General features: G+C 34.8%; 3 protein-coding genes across 3 annotated transcripts; 2 read left to right on the top strand and 1 right to left on the bottom strand.

Moving 5' to 3' along the window:
- The first annotated feature begins 1,035 nt into the window (after positions 1 to 1,035).
- Positions 1,036 to 9,297, top strand: LOC127241191 (ABC transporter B family member 6). Its single transcript, XM_051260119.1, has 11 exons — positions 1,036 to 2,059; positions 3,672 to 3,726; positions 3,856 to 4,031; positions 4,156 to 4,356; positions 4,966 to 5,225; positions 5,320 to 5,630; positions 5,718 to 5,938; positions 6,025 to 6,365; positions 6,835 to 7,622; positions 7,695 to 7,936; positions 8,068 to 9,297. The coding sequence occupies exons 1-11, from the start codon at positions 1,673 to 1,675 to the stop codon at positions 9,295 to 9,297; spliced, it is 4,212 nt and encodes a 1,403-aa protein (XP_051116076.1). The 5' UTR covers positions 1,036 to 1,672.
- Positions 9,298 to 9,510: 213 nt separating this feature from the next.
- Positions 9,511 to 12,908, bottom strand: LOC127241192 (photosynthetic NDH subunit of lumenal location 1, chloroplastic). The gene is made up of 8 exons (XM_051260120.1): positions 12,776 to 12,908; positions 12,573 to 12,654; positions 11,381 to 11,482; positions 11,208 to 11,281; positions 11,017 to 11,139; positions 10,856 to 10,927; positions 10,535 to 10,631; positions 9,511 to 9,928 (listed from the first exon to the last, which is right to left on the bottom strand). The coding sequence occupies exons 1-8, from the start codon at positions 12,827 to 12,829 to the stop codon at positions 9,825 to 9,827; spliced, it is 708 nt and encodes a 235-aa protein (XP_051116077.1). The 5' UTR covers positions 12,830 to 12,908; the 3' UTR covers positions 9,511 to 9,824.
- A 684-nt stretch (positions 12,909 to 13,592) lies between these two features.
- On the top strand, positions 13,593 to 16,348 carry LOC127241278 (glutathione S-transferase DHAR1, mitochondrial-like). The gene is made up of 6 exons (XM_051260215.1): positions 13,593 to 13,715; positions 13,827 to 13,917; positions 14,016 to 14,159; positions 15,106 to 15,223; positions 15,331 to 15,471; positions 16,077 to 16,348. Exons 1-6 carry the CDS (start codon positions 13,598 to 13,600, stop codon positions 16,161 to 16,163), a joined length of 699 nt encoding a protein of 232 aa, XP_051116172.1. The 5' UTR covers positions 13,593 to 13,597; the 3' UTR covers positions 16,164 to 16,348.
- Positions 16,349 to 20,264: the final 3,916 nt, after the last annotated feature.

Raw genomic sequence — 20,264 nt, 5'->3', positions numbered from 1 at the left:
ATATACCATACTATCCATACAACCAAATAAAATGTCTTGAAACTACTCCGTGCTAATCGTCGACCAAAATAGATGAGAAATTTTCGGTATCAAATTCATAACCACGTAAAAACTCAGCTAGTAAAAGTGAAAACATTTCCTTTAATCAAGTCGTGTGACAATATAGACATTGTAACGTGCCGGAAGTTGACACGCCCGACGCCCAAGTCCAAAGGCCCAAGTCAGCCGTTCCTTGCGCGCAACAAGCCTAAATATACCGTACACGCACCAAGACATATGCCGTTGATTAATCGTACAGGACCGGGGCTCGCACACATAAGACGGACTATGACCGAGAACCCTAGCAGAAATGTCAGTTCGTGACACTCTCCACCACTCCAAATTGCAAACGCCCTCGTCCACGTCACTTAGTGACATTTCTGCCCAGAATTTTAACATCAAATTTTTGTAACTCTAGCTCTATGGTTTGAAAAAAAAAATAAAAATGACAGCCATGTCTAAAAAAAATCAACTATTTTATCACCTCTTTTATTTCTTGTACCTTGAATGCTTTGATATCTATATGTTTATTTTTTATAAAATTTTATTCTTTCAATTTTTTATTAATATATTTTTTTTGCTATCCGAAGTGCCTATTGGATAAACACCGAACTTATATACTTAATTAGTTTGGCTGTGGTTTAAAATTAATTTGAAAAAGAAAAGAAATTTAAATTTATTATAAATCCTAAAATTTAAAATATCATTAGAATATATAATTATTAAAAAAACAAAAAACAAATTATACGAAATTAACGTTTCAAAATGGCCATGTTTTAATTTAAACAATTCGACTACGAATTAGCAAAGCGAGACAGTAACACCGCAGCCGCGAGCAGCAAGTTCGAATCAGGGCCGTCCATTTTCTCCGAAAACATCCAGCCGTTGAGGACATCTAACCGTTGATTCTCGAGCGCATCTTGACCGTTGATTTCGAGAGAGATATTTCTTATACTTATTAGTAGTGAATTTTGGAAATCACGAATACGGTTTGTTTGTTTTCTTCCTCAACTCGCATCACATGTTGTGCGCTGCCTATGGATTTATTGCTCCTCCCAATCCTGTGAAAATGGTGGTTCCGAACTATCATTGTTCCTCTGAAAAGGCGGATGTAATCGAGTTTATGTGCAGTGCGCAGCTGTATTTTTGCCAGGTTTTGCAGTTTCTTAACAAGGTCTCTTTTGGTTCTGCTCGGCTTCGGATCTCCGCCGGCGATGAGCTCTGAGGAGGTGAGGATTTGCATCGGAACGACGTCGTTTTTGTTCGTCGAGAACGGGAGCTCGTGGTGCTGAGTGAGTCAAAGCAAAGCAGCAGCTCGCTCGAGCCGCCTTTTTGACTCAGTCAATTGTTGGCGGTGAATAGGTGGTGCTTCTCGAGTGATTGGGGAGGGATCGTTGGAGATTTTTCTGTTCTGCTAGATTGGAGATCCTTTTTGATCTGAGTTTCGGTCTCGATTGCAAGCGGAGGGGGAGGAGGAAGAGGAGGAGGTAGGGTTTCGACGGAGGAGTTGCAGTTGCGATGATCTAAGGCCTAGGCTAGGGTTTTCACTTTCGATTTGTTTGGGGAAATTGAATAGTTCGCTAGGGAGAGTATTTTTTGTTTTTTTCTCGAGGTTGAAGGTTGTGTGGGAAAGATGATGATATCTAGGGGTTTATTCGGGTGGTCGCCGCCGCACATACAACCGTTAACGCCGGTGTCGGAAGTATCGGAGCCGCCAGAGTCTCCTTCGCCGTATATGGACACGGGGACAGGGGAAGCGGAGCCGGTGGAGGTGGAGGACGAGATCGACGCCGAGGGGGAGGAGATGGAGCCGCCGCCGGCTGCCGTGCCTTTCTCCGAGCTCTTTGCTTGCGCCGACCGCCTTGATTGGGTTCTTATGTTTGTAGGATCTCTCGCCGCCGCCGCACACGGCACTGCTCTCGTTGTCTACTTGCATTTCTTTGCCAAAATCATACATCTGCTCCGCTTCCACCATGGTGTGAACATTGATGATGATGAACTGTTTCGTAAGTTCACTGAGGTAATTCTGAGTTAATTAATTTATGCTTCAATTTTACAGTGTTAGGTTCAAATTATCAGATCATTATGGTATGGTATTGCCTTCTTATATTGTTCTTTCTTTGGGAATTACATAATGTTGCCTCTGTAATTATAAAAGAGGGGGTGGGGAGGATAGAAATGTGTTTTGGTTCTTCTCTACAGTATATCGAGCAATTTACTTCCGGAAAAAGTGATTAAAGTGTAGTAAATTAATGCTGTTTGATGATCTTAGGCAGAATTTGATTGAGTTGGGCTGTTTATGTTTGTGTTTCTGCATACATATACTGTTGCTTACAAAATGATTTGAAGAATTCAAGATATTCTCATGTTGTTAATTAGGTTTGGATTTAAGTTTTCCCACTATATATACATACTTATATATATATATACACGCATCCGTAAATGCATGCTTACTTACGTATATCGTTAGGCCATTGTTTTCTTAAACTTGCATTTGTAAGAACCTAGGCCTGTTGATACATAGTGTCTTGTCTATATCCATAATTGATCGAATCTAAGTAACTAATAATGATTAGTGTATCTAACTGATGGTGCGAGTTAAGATTCTTTGGAAAAAATTTTCGAGCCGAATAAAGTATGCAAGATTACATGATCAGAATGATTATGTGAATCAGATTTTGGAAGATTCTCATTGTTTCTTAATTTCCGTTTTAACTATATATGGCTATCCCTTTTAGCACGAAATATGTAATTATTCATGTCGACATTTATTGCTAGATATAGGGTGGATTGACTATGAGCTAATTCTTCTTTTATTTTGATGTGCTTTTCATTTCATGTATATATTATTCACTTCACATATAAACTGTGATGTTTATCAATACTGTGCTTGTTTATATCCTCCCCAATCTAATTTGTACTTATTCAATATTTATATTTAAACCCGTGTGTGTGGCACATGCTATCACTTTTTATACACAATATTATATATTGAATGATTACTCTTTTATAGTACATCATTTACACATAAATTGATTATGGCATGCATAGAATACCTCTAAACTATTCCAAAGAAAGTAGTTTACATATTGCCCCTACACACCGAGCTAAGTACAAAACATAGTGCATAGTTTCATTGTTGGCTTTTAAGTACATTATGTTTGAGTAGTAGCTATTCTGACCAGATAATAGAGGATCTAGCACATGCCGTTGATAGGCTCAGCAGGGAATAATGAAATGAATAAATTGATTCTGAAATTTATGCGAGAATTTTAACACTGAAGCTTTACATTAATACTGTCTATGCTGAGTGAACTGAATCCAATACAATGAACAATTGTAGATGGAATTCAACATCCCAAACTTGAGTCTACGACCACTATCTATGCTTATTAAATGACAATAGAAACTGTTTGAGAAATTTATTGGCGTATGCATATGCATCAATACACTTAACATTTGTAGATCAATGTTAGCACTCCATCGCATGTTTCATTTTACTTTTGAAATATGTGCATATTGCCATCTGCATTTTCCTTAGATCAATGAGAACTCTTCATCACATGTTTCCTATATTAATGAATTATTGATCCAAATTGTTTTCAGCTGACTTTGTTTTGGAATTCCCGCAGCTTGCTTTATGCATTGTTTACATTGCTGGAGGAGTGTTTGTATCAGCATGGATTGGTAAGTTTATATTTTCTCTCATGGAGTTTGTCTTCTCTTTTAAATGATGGTCTGTTTTCTTTCCTTACTGCTGTATGAGTGTATGCTATATTTTTATTAATTTAAATGAATTTATCTTTTGCCCAACAGAGGTTTCTTGCTGGATACTTACTGGGGAACGACAAACGGCTGTGATACGGTCAAGATATGTTCATGTTCTACTTAGTCAAGACATGAGCTTTTTTGATACTTATGGGAATAATGGAGACATTGTGAGCCAAGTGTTGAGCGATGTGTTGCTCATCCAATCTGCTCTTAGCGAAAAGGTCTCCCTGTTCCCACTCTCGAACCCCACCCCCCCCCCCCCAAATTATGCATTAGTTTATCAATTTTTATGCCAGTTTTACTAGTAGAAAGTTCTCAGATCTGCTCGTGTGTTTGATATGACAGGTCGGCAACTACATCCACAACATGGCAACTTTCTTCAGTGGTCTAGTAATTGGATTTGTCAACTGTTGGCAGATTGCTCTTATTACCTTAGCCACTGGCCCCTTAATTGTTGCTGCGGGAGGAGTATCTAACATCTTTCTTCATAGGCTCGCTGAAAATATTCAAGATGCCTATGCTGAAGCAGCGAGTATTGCCGAGCAGGTCAGATTCCTGATTTCCATTTCGCATGGATACTTGAAGTTGTGGGTGAATTCCTTTCTTCTGGAGTATTGAATTGCAAATTTCATATGAGCTTTAGGGTTGGAACTAAGAGTGCCCCAAGAATTCCAACTATGTGTTTCTCTGCTGAGTCGATGGTCTATATGATTTATTACCTTTGCCGTGCTTAACATATGATTGGATGGAAATAATTATGTATTACAGTATTAGTGTACTGGATTTGTGAAGATCTTTATATGAATATTCCGAATCTGCAAATACATTTGTTGAAAGATATGCTTCAGGTTTATAAGTATCACTTCAATTATCACTAGGTCTTGACATAATCGTTGGTCGGCCTTCTACTGGTTCCCTTTGTCATTTTAAGATTAATGATGTGGTAGGAAAAGATAAGGAACCTATTCTGCAGTCGGGAGTTTATACATTATTGGCATCTCTGTCTCTGTGAAAGATTGTTGCAATTCTTTAATGTTTAAGATTTCGTCCGCATCTCATAGATCAGGCATTTGATGAGGAATTCATTAGCAGCTCATCTTATTCTGGCGATTTTGTCGTATGTTCTTAACATCTTTTTAAAATTTTGTTCTGCAGGCAGTTTCTTATATTAGAACTTTGTATGCCTTTACCAATGAAACCTTGGCAAAATATTCATATGCAACTTCACTTCAAGCTACACTTAGATACGGCATATTAATAAGTCTCGTTCAAGGGCTTGGACTTGGTTTCACATACGGACTTGCAATCTGTTCATGTGCCTTACAACTTTGGGCAGGAAGGTCCCTTGTGAGGCACGGAAGAGCTCACGGGGGACAAATAGTGACAGCCTTATTTGCCGTTATTTTGAGTGGCCTGTAAGGAACTTTCTCACTCTATATATTTTCCATTTCTTCGAATGTTTATTATGATTCTGCTTGGAAATGAACGGGCTGACCTCGTCTGTAACAGGGGGCTGAATCAGGCTGCAACGAACTTCTATTCTTTTGAACAAGGGAGAATTGCTGCTTATAGATTGTTTGAGATGATAGCTCGGTCATCTTCCAATGAAAACGATGATGGCCTAACACTTCCGTCTGTTCAAGGAAATATTGAGTTTCGAAATGTGTACTTCAGCTATTTGTCTCGACCTGAAATTCCTATCTTGAGCGGGTTTTACCTCTCTGTGCCAGCTAAGAAAACTGTAGCACTTGTTGGCAGGAACGGTTCTGGGAAAAGTAGTATTATACCACTTATGGAGCGGTTTTACGATCCTACTTTAGGTATGCTAACATGTTAATTTTTAGTTATGTTTGGGCTATATATCTCATCCCATCAACATTTCCGAATTTCTGTGATTTTGCTAACAGGTGAAGTCCTTTTGGATGGCGAAAATATTAAAAATCTAAAGCTGGAATGGCTGAGAAGTCAAATCGGTTTAGTCACGCAGGAGCCGGCGTTGCTGAGTTTGAGCATCAAAGATAACATTGCTTATGGACGAAACGTCTCACTAGAGCAAATTCAAGAAGCTGCAAAAATAGCACATGCTCATACGTTCATCAGTTCTCTCGAGAAAGGATATAATACTCAGGTCTTTTTCCCTTCAAGTGTCGTCCGCATTGCTTTTTTGAATTCTATTTGTTTGTTGTCCCCTGATGAAATCCTGTTTGGTTTCAGGTTGGTAGGGCTTTCCTAGAAATGACGGAAGAACAGAAAATCAAGCTTTCGATTGCTAGGGCTGTGTTGTCGAATCCATCCATTTTGCTTCTCGACGAAGTCACAGGTGGACTCGACTTTGAAGCTGAAAGATCTGTTCAGGAGGCCCTGGATCTCCTCATGCTGGGCAGATCAACCATAATAATAGCAAGACGGCTAAGTCTTATAAAAAATGCCGATTACATAGCTGTGATGGAGGAAGGTCAGCTCGTTGAAATGGGTACGCATGACGAACTATTGAATTTGGATGGCCTATACGCCGAACTCCTCAAGTGCGAGGAAGCTACAAAGCTACCGAGAAGGTATAGCTTTTATTATTAGCACTTGCACTTCTGCACTTTAATTTTAAGATAAAAATGCTCATAACTCTCATGTGGTTTTGACATTCAACATAAAATCTTCCTATACTTTAAAATTACATTATATCTTTTTATACTTTAAAAAATGTTACATGAAACCCCACCGCTATAAAAACACCTTGTGTGATGAGAAAATGATTTCCTATCTATATTTTTTTGTATGGCAAAGGGTGTCATGCAATATTTTTGAAAGTACAAGGGGCGTCATACAATTTCTAAATTAATGTGGGAATTTACACTGAGTTTCGAAACTACAAAGGGGTTCAATGCAACGTTTTTGAAAGTATAAGGGGCGCCACAAAATTTTTTTAAATTAATGGGAGATTTACGCCAAGTTTCGAAACTTAAAGAGAATTATAAACAATTTTGCCTAATTTTAATGCATATAATGTGCCCAATTGTCCAAACTCAGGATGCCGGTGAGAACCTACAAGGAAAGTGGAACTTTTCAAATCGAGCGGGATTCATCCGCAAGTCGGATATTTCAAGAACCATCTTCGCCCAGAATGGCGAAGTCGCCGTCTCTCCAAAGAGCAGCTGCCCACCATGGTTTCCGGCCCTCCGATTTTCCATTCAACTCGCAAGAATCTCCTACGACTCTCAGCCCTCCTCCCGAAGATCGGACTGAAAACGGATCCATGGAAAATAGCAGCAACGAACCAGCGATCAAGAGACAGGATAGTTTCGAGATGAGGCTGCCGGAGCTGCCGAAAATTGACGTGCACTCTGCAAACCGACAAACAAGTGCATCGGATCCTGAATCTCCTGTTTCCCCTCTTCTGACATCCGATCCTCAGAATGAACGGTCGCATTCGCAGACATTCAGTCGACCGCCTAGCGAATTCGACAGCGGGCTTATAATGATGAAAGAAACGAAGGGGGACCAAGCTCAACGGGTGCCCCCCTTCTGGAGGCTTGTAGAGCTTAGCCTAGCAGAGTGGCTTTATGCTGTTTTGGGAAGCATCGGTGCTGCAATCTTCGGCTCATTCAATCCCGTTCTCGCCTACGTCATTGCACTCATAGTTACGGCGTACTATAGGTCGAATGTCGACAGACATTCCCACAACGAGATAGACAAGTGGTGCTCGATCATTGCCGGGATGGGAATCGCCACGGTGATTGCTAATTTTCTGCAGCACTTCTATTTCGGTATAATGGGGGAGAAGATGACCGAACGTGTTCGTCGAATGATGTTTTCTGGTACGTTCCTTTGTAGGTATTAATAAATAGATTCTCCTTGCAGCTGAGGAATCTTTTTTTTTTTTTTGGTAGCAATGCTTCGGAATGAAGTTGGATGGTTCGACGAGGAGGAAAACAGTGCCGATAACTTATCTATGCGGTTGGCTAATGATGCTACCTTTGTGCGAGCTGCTTTCAGCAATCGGCTTTCGATATTCATACAAGACAGCGCAGCTGTCATAGTCGCAGTTCTTATTGGGATGCTGCTGGGATGGAAGTTAGCACTTGTGGCCTTGGCTACACTTCCCGTTCTTATGGTATCTGCCATAGCTCAGGTATGTGTATTTTCGCATATATATAATCGTCTTTTCTGTACTAGTAATTCTTTTTTTTGGAATTGAATTGCCCGGTCTGTGTTTTTTGTTTATGAGCATAGTGTTATTTTCTGCATTTCCCATTTATGTAGAAATTATGGCTCGCCGGATTTTCAAAAGGCATCCAAGAGATGCACAGGAAGGCATCTCTGGTCTTGGAAGATGCGGTTCGCAATATTTACACTGTTGTGGCGTTTTGTGCCGGGAACAAGGTGATGGAGCTGTACAGATTTCAACTCCGGAAAATATTCAAGAAAAGCTTTCTCCAAGGGATGGCGATCGGTTTTGCGTTCGGGTTTTCTCAGTTTCTTCTCTTTGCTTGCAACGCTCTTCTCCTTTGGTACACGGCCCTCTCCGTTAAGAACTCGCACATGAATTTGGCTACGGCTATCAAAGAGTACATGGTGTTTTCGTTCGCTACGTTTGCCCTGGTCGAGCCTTTTGGTTTGGCGCCGTACATTCTTAAAAGAAGGAAGTCCTTGAGATCAGTCTTTGAAATAATTGACCGAGTACCTAAGATCGAGCCTGATGATAATTCAGCTCTGAAACCCCCGAATGTCTATGGCAGCATTGAGTTGAAGAACGTCGACTTTTCCTATCCCACTCGGCCGGAGGTCCTGGTTCTAAGTAATTTCAGTCTTAAGGTTAACGGCGGGCAGACAATAGCGGTGGTTGGAGTTTCGGGGTCGGGAAAAAGCACGATTATATCGTTGATAGAAAGATTCTACAACCCTCTAGCAGGGCAGATATTATTGGACGGACGGGATTTGAGTTCTTACAACCTGCGATGGTTGAGGAACCACTTGGGTCTCGTTCAGCAGGAGCCGATCATATTTTCGACAACTATAAGGGAAAACATTATCTATGCGAGGCATAACGCTAGTGAAGCAGAGATGAAGGAAGCTGCGAGGATCGCTAACGCTCATCATTTCATAAGCAGCTTGCCGCACGGTTACGACACCCACGTCGGGATGAGGGGCGTCGATTTAACGCCCGGTCAGAAGCAACGGATTGCCATTGCGCGGGTCGTTTTGAAGAATGCCCCGATTTTGTTGTTGGACGAGGCGAGCTCTTCAATCGAATCCGAGTCGAGCAGGGTAGTACAGGAAGCTCTAGACACTCTTGTTATGGGGAACAAGACCACTATTCTCATAGCGCACCGGGCAGCTATGATGAGGCACGTCGACAGTATCGTCGTGCTCAATGGAGGACGGATTGTGGAGGAAGGATCTCATGACTCATTAATGAGTAAGAACGGTTTGTATGTGAGCTTGATGCAGCCGCACTTTGGTAAGGGAATGCGGCAACACAGACTAGTTTGATTCCGGTTAGTTTCGTATCAAACTATTAATGACGCAACCAAAGCATCGAGCCGGGTTTTCACACACACATATATATATATATATATGTATGATGTGTAAAGAATTGTGTTGGTTTCTTACTTCTTTGTGATATACTTACTACCTTTTCTAGGTTCATATTCTTTTGTAGGTAGTAGGCAGTTTAGATATATATGGTTGTATTGGAGTGGTGCGTTTCATTTTTCTTTCTTTTTTTTTTTTTTTTTGTTTTGTTTTGGATGTGTTTTTAGTGTGTACATCTTTTATTGGAAGGGCAATTCTTTGTAATGTAATTTTGTACAGAGGAGGATCGTAGGATCCTTGTTTTTGGTTGGTTGTTTTTTTGCATTAGAGTTTGGTTGTGGGAAATCTTATTAGAAACTGTTCAGCAAGTTTTATGATCTAAAACAGAGTGAGATATCAACAGAGAGTGTATTTCAGGAGAATTATAGAGTGAAAAGCATAGGGAGGGAAGGAGACATACACAGTTTTCGGGTGTTTTTTTGTGTTTAGATGTCCAGAACTCTGAAGGAGTCGGCCACCACTTTGAGCTGGTTTCGGTATCTTCTCCATCGCCTCTCGTTCGCGCCGACGATCAATGTATAGTATCTTCCTGCAGAAAAAAGATTGTTGTACCTATTCATACTTTTGCTGAAATATTGATTGATCTACAGAGTAAGCGAATAAACAGGTACAATAGAGATTGTCCTTTTTTTTTTGCTTCAGGTGAGAAAAACGTGTCGTTATTATAGGGAGTATTTATGAAGCAGACAAACTGGAGACTTTGCAATGGTTCTCATCTCATGTAATGCTTATGCTTCTCTTCAACTTCAAATTTAGTTTCACTTTTTTTTACACAATTATCATGGTTCACTGTAATCACACAATATTTTCTCTGATAAATCACACCTAAACCTCAAACGCAAATCCAAACACACTATGGTCTGTTTTCTTTTTATTGGTTTGAAAAAAAAAATTATTTAGATTTAATATTAAAATAAAAAATAAATTATATATTTTTTTAAAAAATACTGAGTCTAATTAGTAAAAAATTGAAGGTTTGAGTCAAAAGAAATTGATATTTTACCTAAAAAAGCTATAAATTTCAGCAAATATTTTTTATTTACAACATAAGTAAAACACTTATTTTTCATTAGAAAAATTAAACCCAAAAGGCAATGCGTGGTGTAATTCATATAAAAGGCACAAGTTGTCATACCATTTCCAATAGCTATTGTTGCAAAGGCTGCTCGGGCAAAATTTGGAGACGTGAGAATGTATTCAAACGTGTAGTAGTTTCTGCCATCAATATTTCTCTGCATACAGGAGATTGATCAATGCAAGTAAGGTGCCTTTTCAGTCTTATAGTAAAGCAATCCAAACACAGCACAAGCAGCAGATATATTTAAATATATATATATATAATTTGAGATTTTTTTTTTAGCAAATTTTCAATTTGGCAAACTGGTTCATCAATTAAAAAACTGAAAAATAAGATGTATAGAAGCAGTATGAACAAAAGCATGAACAGCTACACTACCTCTTGCATATCTAATACATCTGCTACTTGAGAGGGCGCTGAGTAAATATTTGTCACAAGATGTTGAACAACCTTATACAAATAAACTAAATTTATTCAGAGAATGTTCAATAAGATACTGGAAAAAAAAAAATTAGATCTAAAAATAATGGTGTACTTACCTCCGGCATCGGTCCCAAATCACGGATATCAGTTTTCTTTGTTGGTATGAAACTCAATCTTACATTGTGAAGTTGCATTAATCTATCCTTAAATGCTGAATCATGTCCCAAGAAATCGAAGTCCTGCAAAAGATATTATGCAGTTAAAAAAAGATTCGAGACATGGATATGCAAATGCCAGTAGGACTTACTCTCCAATCTGAGGGATAATAATATGAATAGCCATCAACTTTATCGACAAAGCTGGTATAATTTTCTGGTACACCTAAATGGCAGAAAAAGAAAATAATGTGGAAAGGCAGAATAAATGGCATGTAAAAGTTTGTAGATCATTGAAGTATTGTATAACAATTGATTGTGATACCTTCTGCCAGAAGAGGGCTTGTAGGGAATAAATTCACAGCCAATGCTCCTATTCCGAGTGCAAATGCACTTCGTCTACAGATTCCCGGAGTTGTGCATTGAGCTGTTACAAGTGTATATACTTAGTCAGGTTTAACCATAAGGATCTTTACCAAGGAATTGTATACATGTTTCTCGATGTCTGTCATATTCACAAATATGAACATATTAAGCCGTGTTTATTTAGTGTTTATAGCATGCAAGACTTCCCAAAACTATTACCCAATAAATACAATAACAATATAAGTCAACAAGAACACAGAAAATATCATTCTCTATAATAGCTTCACAATTCTCCATATCCCAAGAAAAAAAAAATCTTAGATTATATACACTAATAAGGGTGTGTCTACTTGTGAATATGATGTACCATTAAAAATTTTTTCCCAACTAAAAACTTCGTTTTCATAACCTAAACTCTATACAGAACATAACATCTTTTCTACTCCACAAAAGTTCAAATCCAGAACACAAGTAAATACAAATGTAGAGCTTTTGCTAGCCCGGGATAAGAACGTAAGGCTTCTAACAGCCAAAAGACATTCTTCCAAAGACTTGATAGGAAAATACATTAAAAGATGACATGTAGCTTACGTATCGAAACTTTCCAACCCGTAAATACAATGTAAAAGTGCTATTTATACTACTTTATACAAGCTATCTAAGAATTAGATAAGAAAAAGTTGTTACATATGGGCAATTGTAACTAGCTAATAACAAAACGTCCAAGAAAACTGTTCTATTCCGGCAAATTGATTTTTGTTTGTTAACTTTTTAATGGCTAGCAACTTTATCACACACTTATAATATACCTCGATCTCTTTTCCCTACAAAACTACAGAAAAACTTATAACAGCCGCTAATACATCACACAATTCAAAATTTTAGAAACGAACTTTGCTAGCTTTTAACTTATCACACTGAAAGACACATATCCACACTCAAAATTCTGAACAAAAAATTTCATCAGAACAACAAAACATTTTCAAATGATCAAGTTCACTCACAAATTTCTGTACAAAAATTCTCATCAGAATAGCAAAGCATTCAAACGATCAACTAGTTTATCTTTGCTGCTAAACGAGTCGGAACATTCACGAATTGATTAGAATGCAGAGTAACCACGATGCAATATCAATTGAACGTTTCCTCACCGGGAGAGGCGTTCGTCGAACACTTCGCCACCACATTCCGGTGTGCGGAAGCTGCTGCAAACTCCCAATTACCGACGCCAGGCTGAAAACAAACATATAAAAAAAAAAAAAAAAAAAAAAAAAAAAAAAACCTAACACCTCGACAAAAGGCAAATTAATTCAAAACACAATACAGAAATCCATGGTCGAATCATCGAAACTACCAGTTCCTTCAGCGGCTTCGAAATGAAGGTGAGCGACGTAGAGGAAATCGCCATTCCTGTGTGGATTTTTTTCCCTATCCTGTTATGTATGGATATTGCCCTTTCTCACCGCCCAATTTTCATGCACTAACTTATTTTTAAAATCAATATATTTAAATTAACAAAGGTATATATATTATATATATACCTTTCTTCCTTTTTATTTTATTTTTATTAGTGCTGAGAATTATTTAAGCTGTTTTTTTTTTTTTTAGGATTTTTTTATTATTAAAAAATGTTTCATTAAAATAAATTAAATGAAATTTTATAAAAATTTATGAATAAAATATAAATTTAATAAATCTATGTCGGTTGTTTGAAAGTAAGCAGACTAAACCTCTAACTGGCAGACCAGTCACACTAGATACTAGATGAACCATATGTGGCAGAGTTCAAAATCCATCACCAGTCATCCCTTACACGGATTACAATATTAATATAATATTATATGTCTTTATATGACTAGTATGTCTATTCATGTATGTATTGTTTGATATTTTTTATGAGTCTTTTTGCTGTAGTCTGAATTTTGTATCTCAACCTTTTTATCCGAATATATGTCAATTTTATCTATTTATTTTTATTAAAAATAAATAAAGAAACTGTCAAATTGACAAAAGTACTAGTTTACTCAAAATGTATATTTATATATTTTTTCGTTCTAGTGGGCTACGATAGAACATAGATCCGGACCAATTTCTAATATCTTTAGTACGGCCCAAACTCAGTGTCGGTCCGGTCGGGTCGGGTCGGGTCGAATACACGACCACCAACAAGTTATATATGCCCCGCGTCCAGATGACGCTGGATTTCACGAACATTCTGGAGCTCGAAGATCTCGACATGGCGGTGGAGGTTTGCGTCAAGGCAGCAGCAGGCGCTCCGGAGATTCTGGGAGATTGTAAAAATTTTACTCTCTTGTGCTTCTACAATTTTATAATGTAATCTCCGATGCGTGCAATCGGAGCACGACTGATTGAGGGATTTGTGAAATGGTTTTTGTGATGTTCAGGTCCGTTCTGCCAGAGAGTTTTGTTAACTTTGGAAGAGAAGAATGTCGCTTACAAGACGCATCTGATCAACCTTTCTGAGAAGCCGCAGTGGTTAGTGTTTAAGTCTCACTGCTTCATTCATTTTTGAAGTGTTTGTATGAGAATGCTTCATCTTCAGCTAGAAACTATGTTTTTGATTGGACAATTAGGTTCGTGGAAGTGAATCCTGAGGGGAAGGTGCCGGTGATCAAATTTGACGACAAATGGATTGCTGATTCTGATGTGATTGTTGGTATAATTGAGGAGAAATACCCTAATCCTCCCCTATCAGCTCCTTCTGAAGTCTCATCAGTGTATGAAATCGCATCTTCTCCTTTCTTTCTTCACCTTGTTGATAGAATTTAATCATCATGTTTTTCGAATGCTGCGTTTTTACTGTACAATTATGTAATCTTGAATATGTGTGCTTTAAATGTTCCTGCTTGAAGATCTTTCACATAGTTTTCTTTTAGGGGAAGTTTACTCTCTCATGGATTGACGAATTAATCCATGAAGGCAAGCATGCCTGAAGTGAGCTGATTTTCAAGTTGTTAGAATTAGGTTGCATCCATGGATATCGGATTTGATCTTGTTTTTCTTCATTGTTGCTTCCAAAGTGTTGTAAACTTTTTTGTAAGTGAGACAGTAGAGTAGAGCAGAGCAAAACCAAATGAATATGATGTTTGATTGATGAAAATGTGTCGAGAAAATTGAAATTCTGTTAAGTATTATCTTTTCTGGAAATACGATGGATGGCGTCTTGGAGAAATAACTTCTATAAAACAGATTTGACATAAATTTATTCTCTCTTGATTTGCTGTTCTTTGTCTTCTAAAAGTATGAACACCTTCAAATTTGATGCTTTTGGACACATTGAATAGCACTATTGAAAATGGGACCGACGGCAAATGGATTATTAACTTGATATCTATGATCTCTTGATTTCTATTTTGTTTTGTTAAAGCATATGCCCCTGTAGAACTTGATTGTATTATTTTGTTGTATATATATATATATATGTTGTTTTTACCTTCTTTGTGTTGCTAAATTGCTCAACTATTTTGTTTTTAACTCTCGAACCGAATTCTTTTAGCAAAATATGATATAATCTCTTGACATTACAAACTTCCCAAACCGTGGATCATTTTTTCTCATCTCCAGTTAATAGTTATCATGTTTGTATTATCTTCATAAAAAACAACATATTTAAGGCGACGGGTGATGCTGAATTTATTATTTTTCCTTCATCTTTCTCGACAGGGGCTCCAAAATATTTCCTTCTTTTGTCACGTTCTTGAAGAGCAAGGATCCAGCGGATGGAAGTGAACAGGCACTCCTTGTCGAATTGAAGGCATTGGATGAACACCTGAAAGCTAAGGTACTAAATTGTCTTAAGATTTCCGGACATCAAACCTAAGATAAACGAAGAAAAGTAACAGTTTCTTGATTGGCTAACAAATTACGCCTTTTGGCATATTTGATCAGGGGCCGTATGTTAATGGAGCTAATATATGCGCCGTTGATTTGAGTTTAGCCCCTAAGCTTTACCATCTTGTTGTGGCTCTTGGCCACTTTAAGGGGTGGAAAATACCCGAAAGCTTGACCCATGTGCACAACTACACTAAGGTAAAATATATATTCTTCCTTTCCTCTATCCGCAAAGAATAGATACATTTACGTTAATTAAGACATGATAGTACTCCCTCCATCCGCCAAATTTATTCTCACTTTCTTTTTAGTCCGTCCACTAAATTTATCTCATTACTAATTTTGGCAAAATCAGCAAATTAATATTTAACTATTACCCTCTATTCAACACTTATTTACAACAAATATCACTAATTTTATTGCATTATCTCTTAATTTATTTTAATTTTTAACTAAATTTTCAAAAATACTCCCAACTGCTTTTCATTTTTTCAATAAAAATATTCGTTTTTTTTAATATCCGTGCCGGACCCAACTGGACTAATTTTAATGGCCGGAGGGAGTAGTATTTTACTGTACCTCCGTTCCACCGGGATTGTCTCAAAAGAATTCTGTAGTAAATTAAGGAAAAACAGCACTCCTTCCGTTCAGCTCCGTTTACTTTTTGCACGTAGATCATTTTATTAGTATTTAATATATACACAGTACAAGGTACTGTGCATTATTAGCAAAATGTGCGTACTGTTATCTAATTACGCATTCAATAATAACACTATATTTGTGTAAAATATGTGGCTCCATAGCTGCTCTTCTCCCGGGAGTCATTCCAGAAAACAAAGGCTGAGGAGAAATTCGTCGTTGCTGGTTGGGCTCCGAAAGTTAACCCATGAAGTTACAATCTGCATATCTTCCGGTATGTTCTCTAGCTCGCGTGCCCGGCTTTGAAGTTCTCTCTGAAAAATTTCTAAGCAAAATATAAATGATAATAATAATGTGTGCTTGTTTGTATCTCGACTATGGCTGGTGTATGAGGCTGTTTAAATAATCAGAAAATTAGTCGTCATTACTACTATCATCATCGAGCTGAGTTTTCTGAGTTATTTATTTATATGTCGAGCATAGGGAACTTGCAATGTCCGAGGATTTAACCGTAAATTGTGTAAGAAGTGCCTAAATTGAATGGCGAGTGTGGTTTTCATCCGGGAGATTTCAATCCGGTATGTGCGACATAGTTCTAACAAGAATTATGTCTAACAAATGTATTTAGAACTATGTCTAACAAATGAAATACATGGGTGTGTTCATTTGAAAAAAAAAATTAAAGGAAAAAAAATTACGAAAGTTTGAGGTGGCATTCGGTTAAAATATGATTTGAGTATGAGAAATATATGAGGTTTATTAGTGATTTATTTTTATGAATTTGTAATGTGAAAGTAGAAAAAAATAAATGGTAATATTTCTTTATGTACTATATATAAGAATACAATTATTTTATAGACAATAGATCATGTGGTGACAATGCTGAATTAATCTTTGTCTTTAATCAATATTTAATTATTTTAATTATATTATATATTATATCAAAATGAATGGTTAGGATTTGATAGAGCAAATGCCATATAATCCAACTTGATTATTTAATTTAACACTATATGTGATTTATTTTAAATGATTTCTTTATAGGAGACAGCGAAATAAACAAACCTTGCCACATTATAATAAAATTTCTGTGCGGTCCTAAAGTTGCAGGTGTGATTCTGTGGCATTTGATGCTCTCGTTTTTGTGGACAGATGGTTGGTCCCAATTAAAAGAAGGGTAAAAAAATAATATAGAATTTATTTATTTTTATAATGATTGATATCATTTGTGGGCCAATTACTCGACGTTGACATATTTGAGTAGCACTTGTGTGTTAATTTGTGAATATCAACGGCATAATAATGATTTAGAAAATTTAAATTTACATAATTAATTGATGCCTTCTTTACTATACATATTAATTTTTTTGTGTGTTTTTTTTTTTATATTATTTTCGTCCATATATAATTTTCTTTTGATGGTCTAATTACAAAATAATAATATTTTTTTAGTAATTATGAATTATATTTTATTTTTTACTAATATCTTTACTTTATTATTGTATTACTAATTTTGCATTAAAAAGAAAAGAAGGTAAATTTTTTTTACATTATTTTAATTACTTACTACATTTAAGATGCTATTGTTTCTTAAATAAAAAATATAATTTTATATACATATTAACATAATATGGTATAATATATATGTTTATCCACTAAAATGTCAATAATTTAATATAAAATATTATTTTATATTATAAAATAATTTTATATATCTAACCTAAAAAAATAATTAATTAAAAAACACTATGTGAACAAATTCAATGTTGATTGTGTCACGCATTGTTATTGTAATTGTAGCAATTAAAGTGTTCTATTTAGAAAATTAATTTACGTGGTAGTTCTGTCTATTTTGTAACAAGATAGTAATATATTGATCCTTTTAAATTATTTTATTATGTGTGTAGACATCATCATCATTTTAAATTATTTTATTATTATTAACTGTGAATAATAAAAGATAATAAAATTGACAATGAATTGAGAAAGTGTCAAAGTGCCACATTTTGTAAAATTGTCGAGATAAATAAAATATTTTAATTTAAATTTGTTGAGATAAATATTTTAATTTTTTTCAATAATAAAAATAATACTTCTTTCGTCTTACGTACCATGTGCACGTTGCCGTTTTTGTCCGTCCCACGTACTATATAACTTTCAGTTTTTGGAAAATGATTACACACTTTAATCTCATTTTAAACTTTTAAATTTTATTTTTTAAAAAATTTTAATTAAATTAATTAGTTATTTTAATCTTAATTTATAATTATTTATATTATTGAATAATTATTTTCACTAATATAATTTTAATTATTTACTGATTACACTTTTTCTACTCCTAAAATACTGTGTCTACAGTATAACAGACACGATATATGGGACTAAGGAGTATATAATTTCTCAAAGAATGCCCACAGTTATATACCACAATAGCAAATTTGACAGCTGTCAATGAAAATACAAATCCATCAACGTGCTATATTAATTGGTGACAATCCATCCTGAACCTGGACGGGAATAAATCCACATACAGATATTGTTTCCAGACAGGCTTCTGAATGCAGCCAATTATTTAAATAATTATAAGAATGTTTTTTTTTTTTTATGATTTTAAATTTAAATTATTTATTTCATACTATTTCAATAAAATTATAATATTTTATTTTTTATATAAAATATCATATAAAAACATTATTAAAAAAATAAAATAAATCAATATTACATTTTAAATCAATTTCAAACTATATTTTATACAAGGAGTACCAACAATGCATTAAAAATTGCAATAAAGACGCAAGTTTATTGATAAAATTGTCCATAAGATTTGAAAACTTTGCATAATTCTACCGTATGATTTGAAAAAAAAAAATTGCATTAAACCCCACAATTTACATTTAATAAAATATATACGAATTCATTTGATACAATATTTTGGAAAACATAAGGGACATCGTCTTTAAGAGATAAATATTTTGACTAAATTTTAAAATAATTGTCCTATTTTTGGTCCATGGGCATCGGATCGGATCTCGTGGTCAGTTTTTGTTTGATTGTTATTATTATTATTATTATTTTATTTTTATTTTTAATTTTTAAAGAATGACAGTAATTATATAGTAAAAATACAAACATATCATTGAAAAAAATTTATTTGATTCTATAATATCAAAATATATACTTTTTTAATAATAATAAGAAGTGTGTTACTATCATTGTGATTAAATAATAACAATAATAAGGTATGACATTCTTGTGAGTGGGAAGAAAAGGGTATATTCAGAATATTCCATATTTTGCATAAAAATCGAAATAATTGTTTCATGGGCACATGGCAGAAATTGGAAAATAAATTCAATAATTATGTCATCAACTTTTGATTATTATAATTTATATTGAATATTAAATGAAAACATCCATCATCAACTCCATGACTTTCATTGTGTTAGAAGAAGTACTAATTGGAGTTTTGAAAAATTTTGGTTTGTTTGTTTTGCTTTATTTCTCTTTTGAAATGGTTAAATTATTTTATTTGATAGAAATAAATATTTTGATCTAAATGTTTTAAATATATATATATATATATAAAAGTTTACATGCAATATTCATTCCATCTAAGTTACTATTCCGTTTGTCCGAGTCATATATATCTATTAATTTTTGCATTTAAATTTTAATATATTAATATTTTATAAATAATAGTATAATAGATTGATAAAAAACAAAAAACAATCTTGCCTTAATCTCATTTATTTTTCAATATTATTATTTGTAATATTGTGTAAATTATATGAATATCTTCTTCTTTTTTTATTATTAAAGTTAACAAAAAAAATTTACTTGATATATTTTAGTTTGACAGACGAAAAAAAAAAAATTATTTAATTTTTTGCACATAAATTTTAAAATATTAATGTTTTATATATAATGCAATAAATTGTGGTCTTGTAAAACACAAATCATTATCTAATAAGTATTGTATATCAAACTTTTTTATTTTTATTTTTATTTTTTTTACTATATAATGGGCATATTTGTTATTGTTTTAACGTGGAATAATATTGATAATATAAAAATAATATAACATATATTATTTATTTATTTTTATAACGTAAAAATTTATAATCGCTATCCGAAAGTGTCCATTTAATTTTGCAAATTAGGCTCGATAAAACAAATCATTCTACCATATGTGGTAGGTGGACTTGAATGTATAGGAGTTTCAACCCATGATCCAACTATTACAAATTTATTCCTCACACTAAGCCATCTTACGATACCATATTAATTATTATTTTGAAAATATGAATAATAATAATTGTATATATAAAAAAAGTATAATAAAATACTAATTT

The sequence above is a fragment of the Andrographis paniculata genome, unplaced genomic scaffold (genome assembly GCF_009805555.1).
Source record: "Andrographis paniculata isolate CXL003 unplaced genomic scaffold, ASM980555v1 Contig82END, whole genome shotgun sequence".
NCBI lineage: Eukaryota > Viridiplantae > Streptophyta > Magnoliopsida > Lamiales > Acanthaceae > Andrographis > Andrographis paniculata.
This window is presented reverse-complemented; position numbering and strand designations above follow the sequence as displayed.